The following is a 24,017-nucleotide window of genomic DNA, read 5'->3' as shown; positions in this document are numbered from 1 at the left end:
GTAAGGTACAGATTATAAATAATGGGTTTGCCAAGATAAATGGTGATATTATTTCATCTTTACAATTAAGGAGTAATAATACCTAATGAATGTACTCACAGAAAATAATGAGAAAACTGTTGTCCAACATACTTGCTGTCATTTTTTAACCAATTAAAGAAGTAGTATCTTGAAGTGTAGCTGAAAATTGCAAACATTATGGCACAACCTAGCATACGTGGCACACTCTTGTGTGCTCCAGAGTGTGAGTATGAGTTCTGCACTTGTTAATTGTTCCTCTTTATAAGGTTATTTTTAAAAATTGCAGCCAAAATTAGCCAGTTCATTCCTGGAAATAATTTGCAGGGGAAAACAAGAAATGGAGATTGTAAAACATCACTGAAAATAAGACAGAATCATATTGATCGTATTAACTTCTCTCTAATAGGCCTGTACATACTGCAGAACTTTTAAATTACCACAGTAATGACCAAACAAAAAATAGTAAAGTATATCTTTACATCCATATCGACGTCTATCTTGAGTACATCAGACAACAGAAGTAAATACACCCCATTAAAAGCAGTTTTGACCAAGGAAAAAAAAAAAATCCTGGAAGTTTCCTTTAATCTTATAAAATAATTACTCTTTATCAACAGAAACTGTAAATAGAGAAGATTCAGAAATGTGAAATAATAAAGATATCTCCTTTGCCTCATCTGAAGCTAAGGACACTTGAGAACATTGTCGCTTCCCTAACAGATACACCATGTTTTTTTTCTTCTTTTCAGTGTCACTAACGTGTTATAAACGGTAACATGCCCAAATGGCAAAATCTATTCCTAAGTATTAAGAAAAATCCATAGTAATATTTCCTTAAGATAAACAGATATTTCCATAAGCACCTAGTATTTCTCTTCCAACAATTATATTGGAGATCTATGAAATTACAGGACTATGTGTTTTTTCTGTAGTCTTTCTCATTTCCATTACACTGGCAATATGCCACAAAGGACACAGTTCTGTATATTCTCATCTAGAGCTGGGCTGAAAAAATGGTAAGGAAAAGTAGGAAGGGTAGTAGGTGATCCAGGTTAAATTCTCAAACCCAAGTACAAGAACCAGAGTGATTTGCTGCTCTTAACGAGACTCAGTTCTCCCTCAGATAAAATATTATGCTCCGCAATGACGATGTTTCACCAGTCAAGAAAAAAATGTTCAGAGTAGTGGTGGGAAAAATCAATACATTTTAAAGGCAAAAAGTTCTAACTATCGAGTTTTTCCCTGAACAGATCTCTTCCGTTCTTCCTTAAATAATATGTTGGTAGACATGTTTATATTACAGCTATAGCTAGAATATTTTTAGGAACAATGAATAAGTGCTTTAGCAAGTAGGTTGCTTATATTTAAGACTGTTAAAAGATTGAGTACCTTTTTGGAGTCATAGAAATAGTCTCAAACATGCGAAACAACATGAAAAACATAGTTTTGAGATTTTGAAAGCATTGTCTTTCACTCGTTTCTCTGAATAACCTCACTCCCCTTGTAAAGGCTTTAGAGAAGACTAAGGAACACATATTTGTGGGAGCATCTTGTTAAAATATGGACAAAACAGCACTGTCCTTTCTCAAGAAGCTAATTCAACACCATCACTAAAACACAAATTAAGAGGAAAGTTCTGCTTGACAGAAGAGTAGACATTTGGGCCAAAAATATATTTCCTCATCAATGTACGTATTTGATGCTTTCGATATTTTAAAGGCACATCATATACCATCCTAGTCGTAAGTTAACCTCCCAATATTATCCCAGTCTGGCCCCAGTCCTGAAAATAACTGCCCGTACACTTAATTGTGAGCCTCAAGAAGCCCCTGACCTCACCAGAACCAGCTGAATGTTTCACTAACCATGTGTGCGTTGGCAAGATCGGGGCCTTCATGAGGTTCAGTGAAACGTATTAATCACTCACGACCAACTCACTCAACTCCTCCCTTCACCACTATTTGGAAAGAAAATATTGGAAAGCTATGCACTACATTAAAAAATAGAAGTCTGCATTGAAATATGTCAGGCATGTCTTTTTATAACTAAATCAAGATAAAGTGAGTTACACAGGTAATTAACCATACCCATTCTATTGAAAGGGGAGAGGACAAGTTTTATTTTGAGTTAGAGGGACTTAACATGGCCAAAGTATTGGCCTCATGAAAATTAGCCATAAACACAGAAAATGGCAAAATGTATACAAAAAGATGATACTTACTTATATATAGGCTGATGTTCAAAGATGTTAACTAACATGTCTTCTGCTGATATCAACAGCTCTAACAACTATCTACAACGTGATGTAGCTCAGTTTATTAGTCGATATGAAATCAGCTTATAGAAAAACACCAGTCACAGAAATGGGTATATTCAAGACATAGCACCCTCCCAGTTCAACCGGGCTAATAAAATGTTGGGTAACAGTATGAACAAGTTGAGCGATGCCATAATTTATGTAATGATGCATTTCAAATGCTCACACACTTTAGTTTCCATTCACATTTTCTAATGCTCTAGTCCTCTCTCAGACAACGTATTCCAGCGCTAGAAGTTACCAAGGGGAAAGCCTAGTTTAGACATGAAGTCTTTGGGAACCATTCATCCAACACATACAGCTTTATTTTCAAGGTCAACGTTGAATATTTTGAGTCATTTAATCATATACAGCATGAGAGAGTAATGAGAGTTCTGCAGTGCTGGATGACCCACTACAGATGTAGTAGATTAAAAGGCGCTAATCCCCACTGATTCTGCACTCCTCGCCCAGTTCAGCAGAAAAGAGCATTCTCCAAGTAGGAGATCTTTAAAAAAAACCAACCAAACAAACAAAAAAAAACAACAAAAAAAACCAACACAACACTGTTGGACTGCTTAAATAAAACGTTGTACTTTAAGGAATGTCTGGCTTTGGAGAAGCTGATGGAGAAGTGAACCAAATGAATAATTCACGGCATTTTTTGCTGCTTGAATGTTTCTGCAGTTTTAGCTAAAATTACAGTTGTGCAAGCTCTAGGTTTCCTTTTGAGATGTAACATTTTAAAGAAAACACATCAGTTACTGTTTTTTCCCTTAACAGATTGGAGATTAAAGGAATTTAAAGCATTAACAGTTCATCCCTTAGACCTAGGGTGACCAAGTCCAAGTCTTTTCATGTTTGTTCCTTTTCTTTATATTCAATGGGAAGAGAGTACATACACATTAAGTTTAGCGCTAATGAATGCTAATTGTGTACTGCAAAAAGGAGTTATATCACATTTCATTCAAAAAAGTAAAAAATATTTCCATAAAACTGTAGATAAAGGAAGAAAAAATGTTTGTGTACCTAGTTATGCAGTTATGTACACCTAAAAATCTAAGTAATTAAGTGTTTACGTTCCTTAAAATGGCACTTTGCAAACACCATAGCAACTCATATTTACACTTTTCATTTGTTTCTAAATTTGAAAGTGTAGTCAAAAAGTGAACTACAAATAAGAATACAGAAAATTGCAGGTACGATCAACTTCTCTCACAAAAAAAAAAAAAAAGCTGCCTATTTTATATAATGCGACGCTTAAAGCAAACACAGCACAAATATCTGTCTTTAGTTTTCCTACTTGAAAAAAAAAAAAAAAGTAAATTTATTGTAGCTGGCAGGATGCTATGGATGAAATAACCAGGATGAATTGAGGGGGAAGGGGAGATAGAGGAGTCAAGAAATCAGATACATTCAATGAGCCTTCAAACTCACTTCAGCAATAGGGATAAATAATTTAATCAACTCAGCTTCATTTTTTTCCCGAGCTCCCTAGCGCAATAGGCAGATATTAAAAAATAAAACTTTAAAAATCATGAGCAGTTGTGTGTGGAGAGCTATCACTATACAACAAGAAATATAAAGTGATATCAATGCAAATGCTTGTGTGTATACGTATCTGCACATTCATTTTAACTCACACTTTTCACCATATGAAAATGAATTATTGGTGAAATTTATATATGGCAACTTTTTCTTGTCTTTTTTTTTTTTTTTTTTCAGATTACATTTTGGGAGCGTGAGCGAGTACCTGCAGTCAAAGATTTTCAACACCATTTGGCTTTTTTGGCTAATATGAGCACTATGTGACATAGGACTGTAGTTTGAAAGATTTAAAATAAGTTGTGGAGTTCAACAAATGCTGCTATAGTATCCCCTAATTAAGGGAAAATATCTAGAAAACAGTGATTTGGTAAAAGTCACCAATATCATATGGAACCATTATTATGACAAATGATCAATCATCATTTTAATGAGGTGGTTTTAATCTCAGTTTTCCAGAACAACTCAATACATATAAAAATAAAACTCAGTGATGAAAAGGTGTTCCTTCCTTTTATAATTTATGAAGGACACATTAGTAAATACAGAGAAAAACTAACTGTAGTGAATGGTCAGTAGCTGCAAAAAAGATTAATATTTTATATAATATGTAGCCAGATAATAATTTTTGGAATCTAAACCAAACCAGCGACTTCTTGTCATGTTAAACGACCGGGTCACCTTAGCAGTCACATTTCAGTGGTTGACTGGTGTCAGCGATGCCTAAATCCACCAATTCTCAAACTATCAAATGTTTATTGTGTATGTGTGAAATGAAATGATGTAGCGAAGTTAATAGCTGCTAAACACCACCCAGCCAAGGTTAAAGCTAATATTTTCCATAGCCATCAACATACAATACAAATGTATAACCTGCATTACTTGATATCATAGGCTAATCTTAGCATTATATATTGAAAGTTCTGATTTAGAATATAAGGTGTAATTTTTATTTAAATTAATTTTCCCGCATTATGAAAATTAAGGCAGCTTAAATGTACGACCTTTTGCCTTTAGCAACTGGATTTACTGAGCTAAAACCCACGGGGCAAAAAATAACCAAAACCTTGTCCGAAACATTTCCATCTTTACCATGCAGCTCTGCTGTAGCTGCAGCGATGACAAGCCGAGCGGGGCCGGTGTGCCCCCTCCGCAGGAAAGGGCTGTTCCCTTGGCGGAGATGGGAGGAAAGGACAACCTTTTGTCCGCTCGCTCTAACTTTCGTTTTTACACGGCGCTGGGAGGTAACCTCCCGGGGAAGGACCTCTTTCTTATTTAAATCGCGTAGAAGTTGCCCCCGACGAGGCAGGGTCGGAGGTTTCGCGCAGGCCGGCTCCGGGGCCGAGCGGCTGCCGCCGGGCCCGCCGCTGCGCCGGGGCGGGGACGAGGGCCAGGGCCAGCACCGCCGCGGGCCTCCCCCCGCCCCAGGCGGTCCCCGGGACCCGCCCGCCGGCGTTGGGCCCAACTTTGCCGCTTTCCCTTCTTCCGCACAGCGCAGCCGTGCGCTGCTCCGGCCAATGCCGCACTCGTATCTGAAGGCAGGGCGCGACCGGCATCGCCTCCGGCCCCGGGGGGCGCTGGGGGTCGTCCCGGGTCCCATCCGCGGGGGCAGTGGGGCGGGATGTCCCGGGCCAGCGAGGTGCCTCCCCCACCCCGTCGGCCCACGGGGCCCGTGGCGGTGCAGCCGAGCCGGCTGCTCGGCGCGCCTGCAGCCCGCGGAAGGGTGAAAGAAGGCCGGCCCCCGCTCCCGCTGCGCCCCGGCAGGTTCCCCGAGCACCCGGGGGCAGCCGCCGGTAAGAGCAGAGGGGGACAGCGGCGGCGGGGAGGCGCCCGCCGGTCTCCTCAGACCCAGAGAGGACCCCTGTAAGTGCCTGCCCGGGAGAGGCAGGGGGGAACCGGCCCCTGGGAGCCCGCAGCCAAGCGACCGCGCACGCCGCTGCCCCGGAGAAGGGGGAGGCGGCAGCTCCGGACCCCGGGCGGAGACGGCGGCAGCGGCCGGCGGCTGCGCTCCTCGGAGGCGGCTGGGGACGCACGGGGACCGGGCGCGCCTGTCGCCGCCGCCGGACCCGCCGCGGCCGGGGGAGCCACGTGCGTCCCGTCCGATGCCCGCTGCCTGGCCGGGAAACTGCCTGGAGGAGGGAGAAACCGAGAGGAAACAAGCTCCTCTTCGGCCTAAACAGCCAGAAAGCGGCCGTCCCTCCGCCATGGGACAGCCGGCTGCGGCCGAGAAGAGGAAAAGCTGCTTCGGGACGACCTGTCACCTGCGGTTTTTCAGCGAGACAACCCAAGACAGCCCAGCCCGCTCGTTCTAACGGGCGATTCCCACATCAGCTTCCTCCTAGGAAGCAGCACGGAGAGCACCCGTAGAAACGCCAGACCGAGCGAGCCGAGCACAAAGTCAGAAATTCTTCGCTATGTGCAATGAAGTTGGTCGAATTAATACGTTGAACAAATGTCGTGAAATGTTCTTTGCGTTGTGACTTATTCGCGATGGATATGCCCGTGACAGTTACTTTAACAATTAGTAACCTGGCAGTATAGATTAAAGATTCCAAGTGACTGAGAGCTCTCTCTTTTTTTTTTCTTTTTCCTATTTTTTTTCTTTTTAAGAAAAAAAAATTCATGGTTCTCTTGAAGTGAAGCACAGTATTAGGCGACAAAGCAGAAGAGTTTGCCATTCCAGCTTATTTGCAAATAAAAGTCCTGATTACTAACACTTAAGGTACCGGAGAAGAAATTTGCTAATTACACATCACACACACGAAGCCCCAAACTGTCAGATTAGTAGCATGCCAGCATGTTTGCAGTCGCTAGCATGCCTCCCGTGTGCACATTTACTAAACGCAGCTTGCTAGCAGAGCTCGCAATACTAGAAACCGTCCAGGTTTGAAATTAATAGATACTTTATCTATTAAAAAAAAAAAAAAAAAAGAAAAAAAAGAAAAGAAAAAGAGCTGGACATCCACTCTTCACAACATATTGAAACGCTAGACGGAATATAAAAACGAAGCTAAAAACTGGCAAATGAGATTTACCGTTCATATCTCCTATTTGATTTCTGGAGGGAACGCGAAAAAGACCTGACAGATACGTTTAGCGATTGATTCTCCCGTCATAAGGTACAAACACAAAAAGCAAGGCACAGACAATGCCGAAATGCATTAGACCTCAAAATCGATTATAGCCCGTCAGAAGATCTTTTAAAACGACACAAATCGTGGACTTTTGCGTAATATTTTATTCCAAAGGACACTAAAATTGCCGTGAATCTGCTGCCTTGTCCACTAGCCGGTTCATGAGAGAAAAAAAAAAAAATACAACTCCTTGATTGCCGTTACAGACAACTATCAGAAGGAAAGGACAGCGTGATGTGAGGCCAAGTGTGAGTTAATGAATTTACGCCCCTGCTCCTGCCAGAGTGAGCCTGGTCTGTGGCTCCCCAGCTGATGGATGCCCATTAATACACCTGCAGTCCCGTCTGGGCCGTGGGAAGGCACGCAGGGATTCAGTGCGGAGCGGCACAGTTTTGCCAAGTCCTCTCGAAACGTCAATACCCTTCAAGTTACACCCAAAGGAGAGCGATTTCTCTTGATTTCCAAGCGTACAGATGATCAGGGCGGTTTTTTCTGCCAGTAACCTTCTATCTTTTATATACGTGCCTGCGTGTGTGTGTATACATATCTATCTCCTAGAGAGGGATTAATTAGCCGGGTTTGAGCTGAAAGAGGCTGCAGTGACGAGCCCAGTGGCGATTGGCCGCCCGCCTGCCTGGCCCTGCCTTTATAATTTCCACACGAGTGCATCTGGGCTCTTATACAAACCAACAGCCAGCTTCTTCTGACATATACACACACACACACACGGCACTTTTTTCCACCATCTGATTAACCACCTTGCACACACACAGTGATTACTACGGGAAAACATAAATAAATAGGAAGAGGTTTTATTATTTTGACTACTGGAAGCCTCGCTGTGTCTCAGTGCAACTTTTGTTTTTCTTGCTGCTGGGGAAGGTGCAGCTCTCGATGCTTTCCTTTCACTCACGGACCCTTTAAAAAAAGGGGGAGGAAAAATATCGCCCCCTCCAGTCCCCCGCCCGCCCCCCCCTCCCCGCCCCCCCCGCCACACACACTTCAAGACGGCTGATCTAAAAAAGCAGGAAGAGAGCATCTGAGGAGCAGCAGCCCCAGCGCATTTTGAAAAACATTTGTTACATTTCAGAGTGCAGCAGCCTGTTTCTCCTCTGAAGTTGGCTCCAGCCTTAGCTGCCGCATTGGATCCCACAGCCTATTGCGAGACTCCGGTATACAACCCGGATCTCTGCCCCAACATGATCGCGGCCCAGGCCAAGCTGGTGTATCATCTGAATAAATACTACAACGAGAAATGCCAAGCCAGGAAAGCCGCCATCGCCAAAACGATCCGAGAAGTCTGCAAAGTGGTGTCGGACGTGCTGAAGGAGGTGGAGGTGCAGGAGCCTCGCTTCATCAGCTCCTTGAACGAGATGGACAATCGCTACGAGGGGCTGGAAGTCATCTCCCCCACGGAGTTTGAAGTCGTGCTGTACCTGAACCAAATGGGGGTTTTCAACTTCGTGGACGACGGCTCCTTGCCGGGCTGCGCTGTGTTAAAGTTAAGCGACGGGCGCAAGAGGAGTATGTCCCTCTGGGTGGAGTTCATCACGGCGTCTGGCTACCTCTCCGCTCGCAAAATCCGGTCCAGATTTCAGACTCTGGTGGCTCAAGCCGTGGATAAGTGCAGTTACAGAGACGTGGTAAAGATGGTGGCGGACACCAGCGAAGTGAAGCTGAGAATCAGGGATAGGTACGTCGTGCAGATCACTCCGGCGTTCAAATGCACGGGGATCTGGCCGCGGAGTGCTGCCCACTGGCCGCTCCCCCACATCCCCTGGCCGGGACCCAACCGGGTGGCGGAGGTCAAGGCGGAAGGTTTCAACCTCTTATCCAAGGAGTGCCACTCTCTGGCCGGCAAGCAGAGCTCGGCCGAGAGCGATGCCTGGGTGCTGCAGTTCGCGGAAGCCGAGAACAGACTGCAGATGGGCGGCTGCAGGAAGAAATGCCTCTCTATCCTCAAAACCTTACGGGACCGTCACCTGGAGCTGCCGGGCCAGCCCCTGAATAATTATCACATGAAGACTCTGGTTTCATACGAATGCGAAAAGCATCCCCGCGAATCGGACTGGGACGAGTCGTGCCTGGGGGATCGGCTCAACGGGATTTTACTGCAGCTCATCTCCTGTCTGCAGTGCAGGAGGTGCCCGCATTACTTCTTGCCCAACTTAGACCTCTTTCAGGGCAAACCTCACTCGGCCCTGGAAAACGCGGCCAAACAAACGTGGCGACTGGCTAGGGAAATACTTACCAACCCGAAAAGTTTGGAGAAACTTTAGAGGGTAACTATAAAACCGGCCTGACCGAGAAATCCCCATGAAGTTTAAGCTGCCTGTTCAGAAAGTCAAATATTTCCACTTGACAATGCAAATCTTTTAAAAAGGAATATAGCTTAGGCTCTTCACAAAGAAAAGCAATTAAGAACAGCAAGTATCATTCTTCTTCGTCACAGCTTTGCGGTTCCCCGCGGAAAAAAGAAAAAAAAAGAAAAAAAAAAAAGAAAAAAAAAGTATGTTACCCGGAGAGCAAAGTTGGCTGTAATTTAACATGATTGTGACCATTCTGCCTAGAAACGGTACCAACGGATTATAACAAAACCCAGTATTTTTATGTAAACCCTCTGTGAGTAAAAGCTATTTGGATATGCCACCTGAAAAAAAACCCTAATGTACCTTTTAATTTGTATCAAATATTGTGATCTCACATTGTCTTTGAAATTGTGGATGTTGGTGTTTTGTGGTTTGGTGAACAGAAGTTAAATTGCCATTTTGGATACTTCAAGGACATTTTCTGCTAAAGAGAAGATACCATTTAAAAAGGTAGATTTTATCACGGTAATTTTGTTAATTGTCTTTTGAAGTGTCTGAACTTATCAAGTTTACATTTTTAGTTTCATATATATTGCTTGTTCTATTTCTAACATTCCATAAATATACTTGAAATGTTATTTAAATATATTCAAAAGAAATTTGGATTCTGCTTATATAATAACGCTTGAATATTGGAATTATATATTTGAAAATGCACTTGAAATACACTGGATAATTACATTTTGTGATTTAGATTTTAATTTCTGTTGCTGATTTATTTAATTACAAGCTAATAAATGAAGTAAAATGCATATGGGTAAGCGTTTCAATATCAGATCAAGTTTTCTACTTGAAAAAGAGTCAGCTATGTTTTGTGAATTTTGCCTTTCTGTTGACAGCTGCTTAAACCCTGTAAAGCAGAAAACTTAAAGGCAGCCGCCTTATTTTGCATTTAGAATAGTTTTGTAGAACAGGGAAATATTTCTGCTACAAACACATTAGAATTTAGCTCCAGATGACCATCAGCAACTATCAGACACCGATATATTTATTAAGTTAGTAACACTTTTTTCAGCCGTCAAAAAAAAATCTATTTTCGAAAGGTTTATTATATGGCAGTCATGTGTTTCTGCTCGGTTTTGAACAAAGCTGGGGAAACACAACATATCCCTGAAGCAGTCTGTTTAACGAGTAAGCAGTAAGCCTGATAAACTAGCATTTTGGCACAAGCAGTAATAAAGGATAAAATAAAATTTATAGGTTAAACATTCAAGCCGGCACCAATAAAGTGAACAACAATATTACTTCTGACGTACAAATCCGTTATGAATGTGATAAGATCGCCAGTTGCACTCCCAGAAATCAAGCCCCCGCGCTCCCAGGGCATTCAGAGAGAGTAAATATGTACGTGTCTGCAAAACTGCAAGCGATCCAAACTTGCCTACCCGTACTGCAACGTCTGGTCCTTCTCACTATGCATTTCTCTAAAGTGGTTTTAAGAGCAAAACGCAAAATAACAATGCAGATTTTCTTTAGTATCCTAACAGTCAACAAGTGCTGAAAGAGGCCGATCGCCTGTGTAACACCCACTAGCAACTATTTCTAGTGGGTGCACTTTAAGGAAACCGTTATACTACCCAGCGATTGTGACAGAACTTTTTTTTTTTTTCCCAGCATTGCGAAGAAAGTTCCGAGTTTGAGAAATTATTCGTCACAGAGAAATCACCTTATTACAAACATATTCTGATGAGGTCGCTAGCATTTTTCTCGGAAATTATTAAGGTCTTTGTAAAAGTTCCTCCCCTCTTTTTCTCTTCTAACATTTTTCCAGCGCAATAACAAAGAAAACAAGCAACAGCGATAAGAATAAAAAGAGATGCAGACGAGAGGAATGCCCTGTAACACACGTCCCTTCCGCATGCCCGCCCGCCCCCGGGGGCAGCCCCCACTCCGCTCCCGCGGGGCGGAAGCCACGCAAAGGTTTCTGCTCAAGTCACGCACCCCTGCTCTGGTGCGGCTGGGATGGAGGGTTTCAGGGCGGAGGGGGGGGAAGTGGGGCGGCGCTGAGGAATTGGTAATAGTAAATGACTTCAGAAATAACAGCTTTCCCAGGAATCAAGTTTTGTGTATATGCTTACTCTCCCCCCCCCCGCTTTTTTTGTTTTTCCTCAGAAAATAAGCAGTAACTAGCATTTCAACACTGTTTACTCAAATGCGCGGCGTTTTCTTACATGGAAACTAACGTTCTTGAAATAACGGGATTCTCCGAGGTGCTCGGAAAGGGTAAAACCCTCCGCTATGTCTGGGGAAGGCTACGGGCTGGGAATGCTGCTCCCTCCAGGGATTTCAGAGCAATTGGCTTAACTCCTAAATCTGACCACGTTCATACAAAGGCACCGAGCGAAAGGCTGTTGGAAAACGCGCACGCTGCCGTAATAGAGGATTTAACATCATTAATACAGAGGGGTTTAAAAAAAAAATAAATAAACGCAGCGAGAGGCGGCAGACGGGAGCGGAGTTTGGAGGGAGGGGGCGGCTCCGGCCCACGTGGGACGGCACTGGGGACCGGGCCGGAGATCGGGGACGGGATCGTGGCCGCTCGCCCGCCGCACTCACCTTGGGGTCGATCTTCTTGAAGGCCTGGTCATCCTCGTCCACCTCGAAGTAGATTTCCGTGGTGGTGATGGAGAGCGTCCCCTTGGCCACCACCACGGGGGCGATGAGCTGTGCCGGCGTGCTGAGGACCACGGGGCCTGCAAGGCAAGGGCAGCGGCGTCAGGTTGGAGGCGCCCGGCCGGCCCATCCCCGGTGGCCCTTCCCCTTCCCTCCGCCAAACGAGCGCCCGGCGAGCCCCCTAATAAACTCTGTTTGTAAACCGCCGTGTTTATTCCCCTCCTGCCCGCGGTCAGAGCTTTGAACTTCGCAGTCAGGACAGAAGCGAGCGTGTGCTCCGGGGTTGCGAGATAAATCAGCCTGCAGCGAAATTCAGAGGGGTTAGAGTGAGAAATAGTTGTGTCTTAGAAGTAGGTCCCTTCTCTGTTCATGCCCTTTTGCTCCTCGTTAACACTATCGCTGTTTATGTGCGATAGTGGCGACTCGTTCCACACAGTTTCGACATCAGCAGCGAGGGGTCCCCGCGGCGGCCGGACCCACAGTCGCCGGGATGGGCCGGGCGGGCGGTCGAGCCGCCGCAGGCCCTGCCCGCTACACCGACCCTGCCAAGCCTGGGGACATCGCTTTTCACCCTGAGTCCAGACCTCAACTCCGAAAGCATCGCGAAAGATTTTATATATATACATATATATTACCTACTTCAATACCACACGCACACAAAGTCTAGCATCGTAAAATATATTTACGGCAAGATCGTTTTTATTTCAACTTGCTGTCACTTAATCCTTTAAAAAATATTGTAACAATATTTCGCTCAAATATGTTCCTTAACAAGATGCTTGCGCGGGCACTGAAAAGAAGGGATGGAGAAAACCTTTTATAAAAGGTAACCTTCTCTGCACAAATTGTGAAGTTTTAATTTAGGAAAAAACTTCCACTTTAACGCAAAAAACAACAGAGGATCGATTTTTCACCATGTTATCTTCAACATAAATGCAATCGACTCTTAAAACTGACAGCGTCGGTGTTTAGGAAGCTCGTTTGCTCTAATTAAAAGATTAATAAATATAAAACACTTTCCTAGATTTAATCACTAAAGTATGTAGAGTAAGTTGTATGCACATATATAAACACACATATCCACACACATCTGACATACAAATATAAAAACCACTCAGTGCGGAGAAACTGGGTACCACATCTGACTGATGCACCTCTCAGAAACTAGCAAACTGATCATTTCAGTGAACGCTAAAAAAGGATTTGGTTGTTTTATGCAGTTCAAATTTTCCATGCACGAATGAAGACCTTGCTCAGATGGCAGAGTGTGCCTGTGTATGTTTTCAGCTGCTGTCCCCAGCCATTCGTCTCTCTGGGGACGAAGGCAGGGCCTGGTGCGACCGAAGCAAACCCTGGGCTGCAATTCACACCAGGGCTAACAGGCATGGATGCAACCCTTCCTCCTTCCCCAGCACTGCGCACACACTTTACTACCAATTCTTGCAAGAAACACTTCAAATTACTCACTTAGCCTAAATTAATCCTGTATCGGTGCATCTGATTGTCATGTTGTTAATGTTTTACTTTACTGTAATACCCAATTCCAGACTGTATTGCACAATGTTTTGTCATTTATGCTGCAAAATAAATAAAAGGGAATGCATAGAATACTGTGTGTACAAGGGGAAGCTAAACCACACAGTTTCAGTGACAGCTTTCGGCAGCCCAGTGTGGCAGGCTAGATAATATTGATACAAACTCTATTTTCTTTCATTTTATTGTTTTCCATCTCCTAATAAACCGGGGTAGCCTCTTGACCCTAGTCAGCTGATCGGAATCACATGCGCTGGGCTTGCTTTGCTGCTCTCCCCGTCTCGCCTCCATCTTCTCTCCCTCCCTTCGCGGTGAGGAAGGAGCTGAGCCGAGCCGAGCCGAGCCGAGCCGGGAAAGCCCGGCTGCAGGCTCCAAAGGGCAAGGGGATCGATCCGAAACGCCGCTTTAAAGCCTCATCAATCTTCATCAAGGTTGCTCAAGTAATTATGCCCGATTCTCTTGTACGATTACAAGTGGATTTGGGTTTCTATTCCCCAGGCCCCCTTGCTTTGTGTTTACAGAAGGGGGGTCTGGGCAGACAGTGGCTCCCTGTCCTGCAGAAGCACTTGCCCCCTCCAGCAGCGTCCCAGCCCTTCTCCGCAGCGTGGCCGGGAGCGCCGCTCGGCCCGGCACAGGGTGACGGGCTCCCGGGCCTTTGTGCGGGAAAGAAAAGCGCTTTCGGAAGATGCGTCCTGGAAATGACCCGATATTCTATCATGTTAAGGAGGCGTTTGCGGGCTTTGCTAAATCCCAGAAGGAAGACCATCAATTTAATCCAATTACCTCTTTTCCCTGGTGTTGTGTGGCTAAAATAAAAATAAAGCCACCGCTATTTAATGGTCAAAAGGCCAAACCCTATAATCTCACATCCAGGAGCAGACAATAGGTGCACTCCGGCTTGGCGGGTGTGCTAGCGAAATGCACTCATGTCCTGGAGGAGGTGGCAGAGCTGCAAAGGCAGGGGTCGTGGATGTGGAGGGAAAGGGGACATTCACTTCTTAGCCTATTATTGAATGCAGAGGCAGTCGGGAATTTCTGGCTTTCTCCTTCTCTTCCCGATAAAAGGCTCCGAGCTCCCAAACCGATATCTTGACATCTGCCCTATGTTCTGCTCAAATGATAACCTTAGATTTGTTGCAAGGTAAACATGTCAGAGGTATTAAAATACGACAGAATAAGCGTCATTTTACTTTCCAGACCAGAAAATGTTTGAACGTTTGCCTTTTTTTTTTTTTCTTTTCTGCTAAAAAAAGAAGTAGAAGCATAACAAGCAGTGGTCAAATGATGTGAGGTGTTCCAACTAAGTTACAAAAATCTTCACAGATTTTTTTTTTTTTTCTCCTGAAAGCACAAAATGAAAAAAAAAAAAAATCGGTATTAACAGTGTGTCATTTTTACACTTGTCCTTTGGAAATCTCCAATTACAACTTCCAATTCCACAGCATGTTTAAGGAGCACTGAGTCTTTTTGTTGTAGCCTTCAGGGAGCAAGCCAGCCACTGAGAGAATACGAAATTAATCCACTACAGCTATATAGAGAGAGGATTATGTTTTAATCCCCTTTGGGATAGTCTCTGGATTTTAAGGATCCGATATTAAAATGTTTACATAGAGCATAATCAAAATACTGCAGATTTTCCATATGGCACCGAGCTATCGGGAAGCTTTAGGTCCCTTTCCCAAGCCCAATTGATAGTCTAATGAAACAAAAGCCGGGCACACCTGAGCCAAGAGCTGCCGGGATGGATTCATTCGCATGCGGGGAAGATTTCGAGCTCCGGCTACCAGTCCCACGCCAGCCCCTCTGCGGCGGCGGCGAGCTGCGCTTTTGCAGGGGATGTAAATATTCATTCCCAGCGCGGCTGTGGCCACCGAGTAGCGAAGCGCGGTGGCTCTGCCCGCGGCCGGGGCTCCGCTGCCCGGGGCTCCGGGCGGCAGCGGCACCCGGGGATGCTGCCGGGCGCTCCCCGCCCACGCTCAAAGCCGCCGGCAACGCGGAGAGCGCTTCCCTTCCAGCCTCGGGGGAAAAGCCAACCTGTGGCTGCTCCGCTTCATCCAGCAGTCTGGGGTTTGTGGAGGGTACACGCGTCTAGAGCGCTTGTCAGATGACGGGACTCTAAGGAAAAGCATCTCTTCTTAAGGATCATTTCGTTGCCTGTTCCCAACCTCTCTGAAGCGATCGGGGCGGCCCACAGCGGAGAGGCAGAGACCCCACAAAGAAGTTCTGGCCTTAAAACCAGACCAGGGATCACTTCAGATCCACAGGTCTTGTAATCTCTTCAAATGGAGAATTTTCCGCTTTGCCTGATCCCTGTGGTCGGCACATGTGATTCACATTTCTAAAATAAACGCTACCGCGCAAATACATTTTTAAAATAATATTTCCTTTCCAAAAGTAAATGACTGTGGGATTAGTAGGTCCCAGTGAACAAACGCAGAATGTAATCTCTGTCCTTCCCTCCGTTAATTTCTATTAAACGGAGACTTCAGTCCTCGTATTTAGCTCTTGAATCTTAGCTCTCCCATTTTTCAAGTTCAAGTAAAGAAAGTCAATGCAAGCGAAAAGTTCTATCAGGCCAAAGAGTTTGCTGTCTGCTAAATCAATACCAGTAAAACTACACCTCTTAAGAAAAGCTCCAGAAGAGTGGTATTTTGACCTGCTATTTCAAACATTTTCATCTTCACAAACTGTCATTTTCAACTGTAAGAGCTAAAGACATGTTACATTAATGAGCCTGAAAATTACACCAGAAGTATATTTCCTAAGATGATTTGGCGTAATTACTCCTAAATAGGTTAAGATATATGCTTTTATCTGCTGAATTATGAAAACAAGCAATTTACTTACTTGCTGCAGACTTCTAAGTCTAACTTTTAAAATAATTTTTGGTGATTACTTACAGATTAAAAAATATGATCTGGGACACATATTTTCAAAACATATCCAATCGTCTAGATCAATTTAATTTTACAATCTACAGGTAATTATTCTGGAAAAAAAAAAGGTCTATAGTGTCAGGTAATTATCTGACACTATTTTAAAAGAAAAAACATACCTTAATCTTTTTTTCATATACTGTTTAACACTGAAACTAATAACTTTACTATGTAAAATAGTTTGCCTAAATTACAATTTGTAATTTGATATAATAAACAAGAATTTTAAATAGTAAGAATAATTATTAAAAGTCAGTTACAATGCACTTGAAATAAGATAACTGAAATTCTCTCAGCACTTTAACTCTGAAGCCAAGTGCATCTGACACCGATTTGCATTTAAAATTACTACAAATCCTTATACTTGGAACCACGTATGCGTAACACACACTCATGCACACCAAAACTTCAGTTTCTTGTAATTTAAATCACGTAGCATACAAGCAGAAACACGCATAGGCACCAGAAGCCTTTGACAAAAGCCCTGTAGTCAGAAAAATATTTCAACCAATTAACATCATTAATATAATACATGCACGGCCATGGAAATAAATAGTAAACAATGTAAGCTTCCTAAAAAAAACAATTAATACAATTTAATACTTTTTGTTCCTATCGTTGTCATAAATCTGATCCAAACTACCCTGAAAAAAAGACTCCTGCAGCAGATATATTGAACTTACATGAGGATGCTTGCCCCCAATTTGTTCTCCACTATAGCAGGTACAGGGAGTAACTCCTTCACTAAAGCCAAGACTTTTATAAGAATGTATATATACAGCTCCCTTTACGTATCACTTTCAACAGTTTCAATAAAGAGAACAATTTGCACAACTTTTTGATTGCAGAAACCAGAATCTAAGTCTAAACATGACCATAATATTGTTTTCCTCCTCCCCCACTGAATAACAACCCCGGTTCCTTTCCCCTGTTTTCAGAGATATCCAAACTTACTTTGTTGGCTTTTTACTCTTGCACAATCATATGTTTCATATTGTGAGGGAGGGATTGATTTTTATTGTTTGTTTAAATGTCATTGCCAGTGTGGATAGGCCCTGATATCCAAAATTTTCCCCACTTTCCCCCCTTTTCTCTATAAAGCATGTAACACTACTGCTAACATCAAAGATCAACCACAATGGTCTTTTTCAACAATAACTAAACAATTACAGCAACTCAATTCTCTTAAGTGGTGCCATAACAGCAAACAAATGTGCTTGATTAAAAAGAAAATGTAAATAAAAATAATCTTAAGTATTACAACTGTGAATAAAATGCTAAGAAATAAATGCATCTTTTTCATGAGATTGTGAAAATAGTTAAAGATAGCATTGCTTAAGAAAAAAAGTAGTTTTCTCTAAAATGTACACACACTTTCCAAGTAACTGATGCATGCACCTTCATAGGTAAATTATTTACCTTCCTAGTCACATTGAAAGAAAAATATAAAATAGTACTCCTTCCTGAGAGAAAATGTGTTTTGCAGTATTCCTATGAATAAGTATCTCTTTATATTGTTCAAAATGAGACAGAAAGCATCCACTTAATAAAATGGTTACAATGGTTACAGAATATGCAGAGAGAAACTCAAAACTGTACCAAAGCCAATCTTCCTAGATATCTTCTTACCATGCAACAATTAGTTGTGTGCCTAACAGCCTAAAGGAACTGAGAAAATCAACTTTTGCCTCCTTTTGCAGGTAAAGTCTGATTTGTACTGTGGCATACATAAGAACCTCTGAACTGTGCTCAAGCTCCGAGTTGCTTACGTGCGCTTAGTATTGTTCCAGGACGTGTTCAAGCGCCAACCTGTCAGATGACCAAGTATTAATAATAATCAAGACTCCCCTTAATGATTTACAGCTGGCTAGAGACTTAAATATTTGGGATAGGGACCTCACTACTGCAATGCATACATTTGCCACTTCAAAATTAGATTCATACAGTGAGCTCTGCCTGAAGCTATACCTTGGAAGGACTGAGTAATTCAAGCTAGTTTGGAAACTAAGAAGTTGATTGTTAAGCAGTGCATCCAGATGGCAGTATACTACACTAATGCACTATGACCTGCACTAGCTTCCTCCTCATTTTCTGGTAAAATTTAAGGTACTTCTTTTTGCCCACATAAGTTACAGCTTTTCTCTCCGAGGGAGCCACTATAGTTGTCTATTTAATAAAAAAATAACAGAAAAAACACATTTTAGAAAGGCATAATGAATATTGGAAGAAGAAAGGAGAAAGCTGGGTGCATCTTGCTATAGCAGTATCCCACTGACACAGGAACTTGTAATGAGTCAGGAACAGGAGGGATCAAATCCCAGTTGCAAGTCTGAGTGAACCAGACTTGATGGGTATCCTATACAGTCCAGCTTGTGCACCTTGTCATGCCAATAGAGCTCAGCTGATTGGAAATGAAGTGAAGGTTGTGAGCCTTCAGCTTTCATTTCTTCTCATCTCCATTCTGGAAAAGCTTTTCAGGAGAAACTGTAAGCTTTATACTTCTTGAGACTGTAGTGAAGTGTTGTGTTCAGATAGTTTGTGATATTTTAGTTTACTTATTTGGTTAGCTAATCCTATATGTGTGTGGGAAGAAAGAATTAAATTGAATTAGCATATAACTTGGTAGGCATAGTTGGAAGAGTTATTTAAGATTTAATAGTTGTAACTTCAAAAATTTCTGAAAATGTGAGTATCTCTAAACAACACCAGAACGGATAAAGAATGTTTTTGAGTTATATCTGTGTCTGCTGGCTGATTGCATGTTTGCTTTCCCACAGTTGGGGAACTTCTGAAGACTCTCACATAGATTCTCTCATACCTATTAAAAGGAGAACTGATGTGGCAGGCTGTGTCATGTAGGCTTTCTTCTGTAATAACCTGATTTCACTGAAGGAATTTTATTGCTTCTGAAATCCTTACTCGTGTGTTAAGGTTTGTTCAAAATGGTTTCCAGGTTCAGAAGTTACAAAAATACAGGCTGACGGACAATGCCCACGTAAACCTCGTTTCTTTAGAAAGTTAAGCTAAAAGCACTTGTGAGTCCTGCCAGTGAGGATCACCCAATGTACTGGATAAGGCTGCCTCTTGTACAATTTCTGGCCAATGAAACCAAGACTAATCAAACGGTCTTCTTGACCGACTTATTAGCCTTCTTCTTTAACACAAATGCCAAAACAACAACAACAAAAGCAAAAAATCCTGTCCATAGGTCAGTAGAAGTTCTGGATAGACTCCTACCACTAATATACGTAGGTCTGTCTCTATAGGGTCTTACAAGAATTTTGGAGAATAGGGATTTTCATATGGAAATCAATTACGTAGTGAAGATGAAATAAAGTGCAGAACTGTGGAGTCTGGTTGCTTATGTCTAGGTCTGTCTCTCTCCTCTATATTAGGTAGCTCACCAGTTTGACCTTTGATCTGCTAATGAGTTCCACCCAGGCTGTGGTACCTTAGGACAAGGGAGAAGTTGCAGACCTATGCACTAGGCAAGTGTGCACTCATAGGCTTCACTGTAGTCTAATTCTGCAGCCTTAGAAGTTTCAAACGAAAACAGTTTTGCAAAATATAGGGAAAAAAAAATTACTTTTAAGTAGACTGGTAAGAGTGGACAGTAAGTGCACAGGAAGCATTCTCATAGCTGTCCATAAATACAAAACAACAAAATTTGAATTGATTTAATTTTAAAGCCTGAAAAGCAGGAAAATCAGCTGCCATTTTTAATGTCAAAAATTCTCAAACTTAAGAATGGGATATAATAAGGTACAAAGAGAAAAGGTCTTAAAAGCTGTGCTTAGTAGCACTGTCATATGCGACTGACAACCACCTTATAAAATATTAAGCTATTTTAGACAGTAATGTGGAAAAAATACTAGAATAAGCACTTAGATGTCTAAAAATAGTATATTATAGAAACTGTGGGGAGTTGTTGCTGTTTTTGTTGTTTTCAATGTGAAAGTCAACTACATATCAAAAGTATAACTGTTTTCAGTTTATGCCTGAATCTATCCTCTAAAATAAACCCATACAAACACATTTTTCTTTTCTATACTTAGAGTTGAGGATCGAAATCTGAATATATAATCAGCAGAAACTATGGAAATCTGTTTGAATTAAATTTCCATTTTTGGAAGTGCAAGGCTTGTGTGGTTACATGTCTACCATAAAAAGGGAAAAAGAACCACTCTTCTTCCATGTTCCTGTCCCTTCCCGAAACACGTAACCCCCTGCAATGACATTCCCATATTGAATGCTAATTTGCAAGAAAAATTGAGTTGGAGAGGAGAAAATGACATAGGAGTGATGCTGAATTCAGTGCATAGTTTCCATTGAGAAGCTTGAAAAGGTAGGAGAAATATTAAGACTTTTTTGGATGTTTTCTAATGAAACTTTGATATTTGTTATTTAACTGACATATTTATGTGTGCACATATACAAATGTACTTTCTTGAAAAATATACAAAACATGGAAAATCTTAAGGTACCTTAGCTACCTCCATACAGAGAAAAAAGACAGTGAGAGAGAGTTCATGAGAGAAGAGTGAGAAAGAAAATGGGAAAAAAAAAAAGATAATAACTACTACCTCTGACTTTGGAAGCCTTAGAGGTGCAAGGTGTTGGAAGCTGAGAGAGAATTATTAGGAAGCATCACTGCACAGTTTGTGACAGCCCTTCCTGAGCTTCCCTTGTGGTTCCTGCTTTCTGTCCCCCTTGGATCCCCACAGATGGTCAGTGCCACTCAGAGCCACTGGTGTACGGATGGCAACCATTGGAGCAGAAGTAGAACATGTGATGGACATAGGACTCTCCCAGCCTCGCAGAAGAGGATACACCAGGGAGGGAGGAGAAGGGTTGGAGAAGGAAGATGAGGCCACTCTCAGAACTACTGTCCTGCTTTGCAGCCCAGGAGCTGAGAGGGATGAAGATGATCCCTTTCCTCTCCTCCAAAACCTCTTGAATAAGCTGTGGTCAGTGCTGGATACAATATAATGTGCTATTTGGTCCTTTCTCTCAACCCATTAGTCTTACAGAAGATAACGTAACAAAATGTTCTCTGGTTGGTCCCAAACAAATGTAGGTTTTTTTGTTTTGTTTTTGTTTTGTTTTGTTTTAGTTGGTTGGTTTTTTTCCCCGCAAAACATAATAATTCAAAAATCTGCCTTCTCAGTAGAGGCCAAAGTTATTGTTGTTTTCTTTAATTAAGAAAACCTAGTGTTTAACTCCAATAACATCCCCCTCCCCCCCCCCCGCAACCAACAAACAAACAAACAAAAACACAAACAAAAAGGAGCCTATATACCTTAACAACATTTTGAGATGTCAACAGAAGGAAAAACAATAAATATGTCCCTCCATTACACCTTAAGACTAGGTAAGAAAAATTAGCAAACAGCTTTGCTTACCAGAGGTTGTCTACACTGGTCAATTCTTGTAAAGAAAATTCAGTGTCAGATTTTGGCCATAAGAAATGTTACTGTAACTAAATGTGTATACATATAAATAATAAATGCATATTATATATATATAAAGATGAGTCAATTGTATTTCAGTTTTCCATCCCAAATACTTTGTGGGCTTTTTGTGGTTTTAGATGACACTCCTTGGGGTGTTAGCATTTTTATTACTGTGTCTGACTCCATGCAAGACTCCAAAATAATTTCAGAAATGTAAATGAGTCCTTTGTTAGAACTCGGAATAGAAAATCTCCCTAAGGGCTAATTTTTTTTTTTTTTTCTATTTTATTTTTTTGGTACTGCTACACAATTTTAAATGCAATTCTATGTAGTAGAACTTTTGGAACTATTCTAATTTTCTCTACTGAGAGTGTCAAATATTTTTTCAGTTGGAAATTGCTCGAAATTGTGATGACTTCTGTTAGTTTGTCTGAAATGAGAAAAAAAGGCTTATTTTGCGTAGGCCACAAAACAGATGTTGATAATGTTTGGTTACCAGTGGTCTTGTCTGGACTTCAAACGGATGACCTGGATGTGAAAGGTCTTATATCTCATTAATAATAATAATACAAGCTGTCAAATCCTCATGACCCAACGTGTTACTTAGTGCAGGGCAGTAAGTCATTACATTCTGCACACTATGAAGAAGTCTGGTTTATCACATTTAGTCCTCAAGCCAATGTGGACTAGCTATCCATGTGGGCTTGGATGGAAGATCAGCTACTATTTAGCAGTAGTAATGCTGCTTTCTAGAAATATTTCTACACTGAAGTTGACAATTGTTAAAAGTTAATGCAGTGCTGGGATGCTTGTATCTTACTCAAGCCTTCCTGGCACACTTGCATTGGGGTTGGGGAGGGCTTCCTTCCAACTAGAGACAGTTGTCCAAGAAGAAGGGAAAGTTCACTAGTGAAGGCTAAGATACGTTAAGACTAAGATGCATTAAAGGCAGTTAGTGGCTTTCCTTTGGGTTATTTGGATGAGTTGCCCAATCTCCTTGTATAATGGAATGAATAATATGTATTTATTCTTGCAAGACTGTTGTGAAGCTGTAATTCACCATGGCTTGTGAGGAAGTTGACTGAGCTCATGCAAGTAACCAGACAGATGCCTGCCAAAGCTTTTTATCTTCCTAAAATAACCCAAAGCCTCATATCTTTATTTCCTTTTTTCTTTCTGGAAACTACACTTCAGAGAGTAGCGAAATACTTTGTCAGGGATACTTTTTGCTTGGCTGGGGCCTACTTGCTGTTGCTACCAGCCATATGACAAAATAGCTAAAATGTGCTCCAGTTACAGAACGTGTATCTTTCAAAAATGTCATTAAAGCCAAATTCTGCTCTGGGATGTGCACAGACCATTCTCAGCAATTCAACTGCAACTTCACAACAAAGAAAACAAAACATATGAACATATTTTTAAAATGTAAAATTCGTAAAACCTGAGTGGTTCAACATTTATTCTATCTTTTTTTTTTTTTTTAATTTATAACCTATTTTAGTGCAAGATCAGCGCTTTAAAAACAAAACAAAAAACTATGAAGAAAGGAAATTAATTGTCTGTTAAAACATATTTTCCTTTGAGAATGCCTGCTGATAAAATTAGAACACATCCACGTATTTTTCACTTGGAAAAAATCACCTACTAAGCAGAAGACAAACTGTTAGCAAATTTGCATTCTCAGGTTCTTAAGAGAAAAGTTAAGTATTAAGAGTTCTATTGCAGCATTACAAAACAGAAAAGGAAAAGGAGAAGAGTTAGTAATATCAACTCACTACAGTGGATTTGATTAAATTACCCACAGATTCGCAATATATTAGAACACTGTTAAAACTGACTGGGTTATGTCAGTCATTAGTTCTAACACAGATGTGACTTGCCTCTTGAAGTGAACAGTCTGGGAAGAAAAGGAGCTAAAATTGAAACAGAAAAATGTAATGTAAAAATATTTTAATACGTTAATGCTAAAACAAGAACATCATCTTTTGATAACTCATACTGTAAGACAGATAAAATACTGTTTTAGTTAAAAATCTTGAAGTCATAATTCTAAGACCATAATAACATGGAATTTGATTTTTATATTTTATTAAAATGCTACTTAATATAATGAAATC

General features: G+C 41.7%; 2 protein-coding genes across 15 annotated transcripts in view; one reads left to right on the top strand and one right to left on the bottom strand.

Moving 5' to 3' along the window:
• NBEA (neurobeachin) overlaps positions 1-24,017 on the bottom strand; it is a 480,010-nt gene that overhangs the window by 142,864 nt on the left and 313,129 nt on the right. For 7 of the 14 annotated variants that reach the window (XM_071804835.1, XM_071804807.1, XM_071804804.1 and 4 more), the window contains 2 exons: positions 23,781-23,813; positions 11,922-12,058 (listed from right to left, as the gene is read on the bottom strand). In XM_071804835.1, coding sequence (XP_071660936.1) covers positions 11,922-12,058; positions 23,781-23,813 — 170 coding nt within the window. The remainder of the gene's footprint in view (positions 1-11,921; positions 12,059-23,780; positions 23,814-24,017) is intronic. The other 7 variants (XM_065829673.2, XM_065829710.2, XM_065829702.2 and 4 more) reach the window with 1 other exon arrangement.
• On the top strand, positions 7,695-9,804 carry MAB21L1 (mab-21 like 1). The gene has a single exon (XM_065851878.2). It carries the CDS (start codon positions 8,196-8,198, stop codon positions 9,273-9,275), a length of 1,080 nt encoding a protein of 359 aa, XP_065707950.1. The 5' UTR covers positions 7,695-8,195; the 3' UTR covers positions 9,276-9,804.

The sequence above is a fragment of the Patagioenas fasciata genome, chromosome 1, assembly GCF_037038585.1.
Source record: "Patagioenas fasciata isolate bPatFas1 chromosome 1, bPatFas1.hap1, whole genome shotgun sequence".
NCBI classification, from domain to species: domain Eukaryota; kingdom Metazoa; phylum Chordata; class Aves; order Columbiformes; family Columbidae; genus Patagioenas; species Patagioenas fasciata.
The sequence above is the reverse complement of the archived record's forward strand: the minus strand, read 5'-3'. Positions and strand labels throughout refer to the sequence as shown.